Genomic DNA, 3,600 nt, shown 5'->3' on the forward strand with positions numbered 1-3,600 from the left:
GTACTCCACAGTCTACCATCTACAGACCAGGACTCCACTGTCTACACCATCTACAGGCCAGGACTCCCCAGTCTACACCATCTACAGGCCAGGACTCCACAGTCTACACCATCTACAGGCCAGTACTCCACAGTCTACACCATCTACAGGCCAGTACTCCACAGTCTACACCATCTACAGACCAGGACTCCACAGTCTACACCATCTACAGACCAGGACTCCACAGTCTACACCATCTACAGACCAGGACTCCACAGTCTACACCATCTACAGACCAGGACTCCCCAGTCTACACCATCTACAGGCCAGGACTCCACAGTCTACACCATCTACAGGCCAGGACTCCACAGTCTACACCATCTACAGACCAGGACTCCACAGTCTACACCATCTACAGACCAGGACTCCACAGTCTACACATATCTACAGACCAGGACTCCACAGTCTACACCATCTACAGACCAGGACTCCACAGTCTACACCATCTACAGACCAGGACTCCACAGTCTACACATATCTACAGACCAGGACTCCACAGTCTACACCATCTACAGACCAGTGGCCACTCTTTCAGGGATGAGGATGTGACCATCCTCGATAGGGAGGAACGCTGGTTTTAACGGGGAGTCAAAGAGGCCATCTATGTGAAGAGGGGATGACCATCACTGAACTGAGGGGGGGGGGGGAGTAAATCTGTCGCCATCTTACATCTTACAATGCTGTGATTGCAAACATTCCCCAATCCTCTGTAAAGAGTACACATGGTCACTGTAACTCTAGTTAATGGTCACGACAGTTTACATATGAAACCCATTGTTGGTTTGTTTTCAGTCGTTGTGCCACTGTATTTTTTATAAGGGTGGGGGTACCTGCAGTCACTGTATTGTTCATAAGGGTGGGGGTACCTGCAGTCACTGTATTGTTTATAAGGGTGGGGACACCTGCAGTCACTGTATTGTTTATAAGGGTGGGGACACCTGCAGTCACTGTATTGTTTATAAGGGTGGGGACACCTGCAGCCACTGTATTGTTTACAAAGGTGGGGACACCTGCAGCCACTGTATTGTTAATAAGGGTGGGGACACCTGCAGCCACTGTATTGTTTATAAGGGTGGGGACACCTGCAGCCACTGTATTGTTTATAAGGGTGGGGTATCTGCAGTCACTGTATCGTTTATAAGGGTGGGGACACCTGCAGTCACTATATTGTTCATAAGGGTGGGGACACCTGCAGTCACTGTATCGTTTATAAGGGTGGGGACACCTGCAGTCACTGTATTGTGTATAAGGGTGGGGACACCTGCAGCCACTGTATTGTTTATAAGGGTGGGGGTACCTGCAGTCACTGTATTGTGTATAAGGGTGGGGACACCTGCAGCCACTGTATTGTTTATAAGGGTGGGGACACCTGCAGCCACTGTATTGTGTATAAGGGTGGGGACACCTGCAGTCACTGTATTGTTTATAAGGGTGGGGTACCTGCAGTCAGGTGAGACTGAAGAGGTCAGTTAGATGAGGATAAACGTTTCTCTCAGTAACCCTCGTGTCCAGATGAACTGCTTCAGCTTGTGATTTGTTTAAGCTGGATTACTGAGCATGCATAAAGACACTGACTCAAGTGTGAAATAACCTCACAGGTTGGAGAGAAAACCTGCATACTCTGAATTATCACTTTTCCCATGGCTGCCTCGTGTCTGCATCAAATCATAATGGTGCAGTGGAAGAACGACTTAAAGGAGTAGACTGCTAAATAAGTCGTCATTTTAAGATCCGTCCATCCATCCATCCATCCATCCATCCATTATCCATCCATCCATCCATCCATCCATTATCCATCCATCCCTCCATCCATCCATTATCCATCCCTCCATCCCTCCATTATCCATCCATCCATCCATCCATATCCATCCATCCATCCATCCATATCCATCCATCCATCCCTCCACCCATTATCCATTATCCAAACCGCTTATCCTGCTCTCAGGGATGCTGGAGTCTATCCCAACAGTCACTGGGTGGCAGGCGGGGAGACACCCTGGACAGGCTGCCAGTCCATCACAGGGCCCACACACACACACACACACACACACACACACACACACACACACACACTGAGTCACGGACAACTTAGTAGGGCCGGGTCACCTGACCTCCATGTGTTTGGACTGTGGGAGGAAACCGGAGCCCCCGGAGGAAACCCACGCAGACACGGGGAGAACATGCGAACTCCACACAGAGGACGACCCGGGACCACCCCCAAGGTTGGACTACCCCGGGGCTCGAACCCACGACCTTCTCGCTGTGAGGCGACCGCGCCACCCACTGCGCCACCGTGCCGCGTCATTTTAAGGTTTGCAATGTTATCCAAACGCATGGCGCGCTGTGCGTCTGGCCCCGAGGACGCACCGTCGAGTGTGTTTAACGCATCGGGGAGCCGCAAGTTAGACAACCACTTTTACATGAACATGTATGAAGGATGTGGGTTGTTGTAAATACTGCGAGCGTCTGTTTCTGTAGTGGACCCGGTGGACCCGGTGGACCCGGACGGGAAATAGAAAGAGGTGTCCGTGACGCAAACAGCCGCCGGGGCGCACGGTCGGTGTTGGGACATCTGTGTCCCACCGCGTCGGAATGTCCTTTCATCAGAACCGTAGCCCAAAGCCCGACCCTGACCCTTAACACGCGCATGCGCAGATTCACTTGGTTGATAAAACAGGTAGGGTGAAACGTCGGAACACTGCCCGGTCAACATCAACCTTGACATCCTCCATCACATCAGACCGTGCACTAGTCTCACGCAGGTGGCTTGTACAATAAATGACACGTTTGATGCTGCTGCAGGAACGCGTCTGACCAGGCTGAATATCGAAACGTGGGATTTCCTGGGGGGGGAGGGGGGAGGGGCTGCAGCCGCGGTTCTGCTGCTGCGCAGTAGCAGCCAGTCGGCGGCCGCATCCTCTCACACGTGACGACGACGTGCATTCAGACACACACACACACACGCACACACACACACATGCACAGACACCTTGCATCCCGCCACTAAATACCGGGGGACTGGTTCTGGATTCCCGTCTTACCTGGTCGCCGACTGGCACACATGCCTGCTCTGGCTCTCGCAGTTCCGGTGCGTCCGCAGTCTGGCTCGGCAGCTCGGCAGAGCGCTGCAAATCCTGAAGGAGGAGCGTAGCGGGGACATAGAGGCCGCCATGTTGTGTGTGTGTGTGTGTGTGTGAGAGAGTGTGTGAGTGTGTGTGTGAGTGTGTGTGAGTGTGTGTGTGTGTGTGTGAGTGTGAGTGTGTGTGTGTGTGTGTGTGTGTGTGTGTGTGTGAGTGAGTGTGTGTGTGTGTGAGTGTGTGTGTGTGTGTGTGTGTGTGCTAGTAGAAAGGGGCGGGCAGCAGTCAGGAGGGAGTGCATTGTGGGTGTTGGTGGACAACACTAGCAGCACCACCGGTGGGGTCGGTAGGAACAGACCTGCTCAGTACCGTTGGCGTCTGCAGAAGCTCACTCTCCAGCCTGGCATAGTAGAAACAAGTGATGTGATAAAACCATAAATGTTATATTTGATGTATGGACGTCTGCGTGCGCCATGTGAGTGTG

General features: G+C 52.4%; 1 protein-coding gene across 1 annotated transcript in view; it reads right to left on the minus strand.

The window, feature by feature from the left end:
• The window catches only part of LOC130112931 (bifunctional methylenetetrahydrofolate dehydrogenase/cyclohydrolase, mitochondrial-like), a 49,487-nt gene extending 46,237 nt beyond the window's left edge, over positions 1-3,250 (minus strand). The window contains exon 1 of the mRNA XM_056280456.1: positions 3,081-3,250. Within this exon, the coding sequence (XP_056136431.1) occupies positions 3,081-3,211 (131 nt within the window). The 5' untranslated portion in view covers positions 3,212-3,250. The remainder of the gene's footprint in view (positions 1-3,080) is intronic.
• Between the last annotated feature and the right edge of the window lie 350 nt (positions 3,251-3,600).

The sequence above is a fragment of the Lampris incognitus genome, chromosome 1 (assembly GCF_029633865.1).
Source record: "Lampris incognitus isolate fLamInc1 chromosome 1, fLamInc1.hap2, whole genome shotgun sequence".
Classification (NCBI taxonomy): Eukaryota; Metazoa; Chordata; class Actinopteri; order Lampriformes; family Lampridae; genus Lampris; species Lampris incognitus.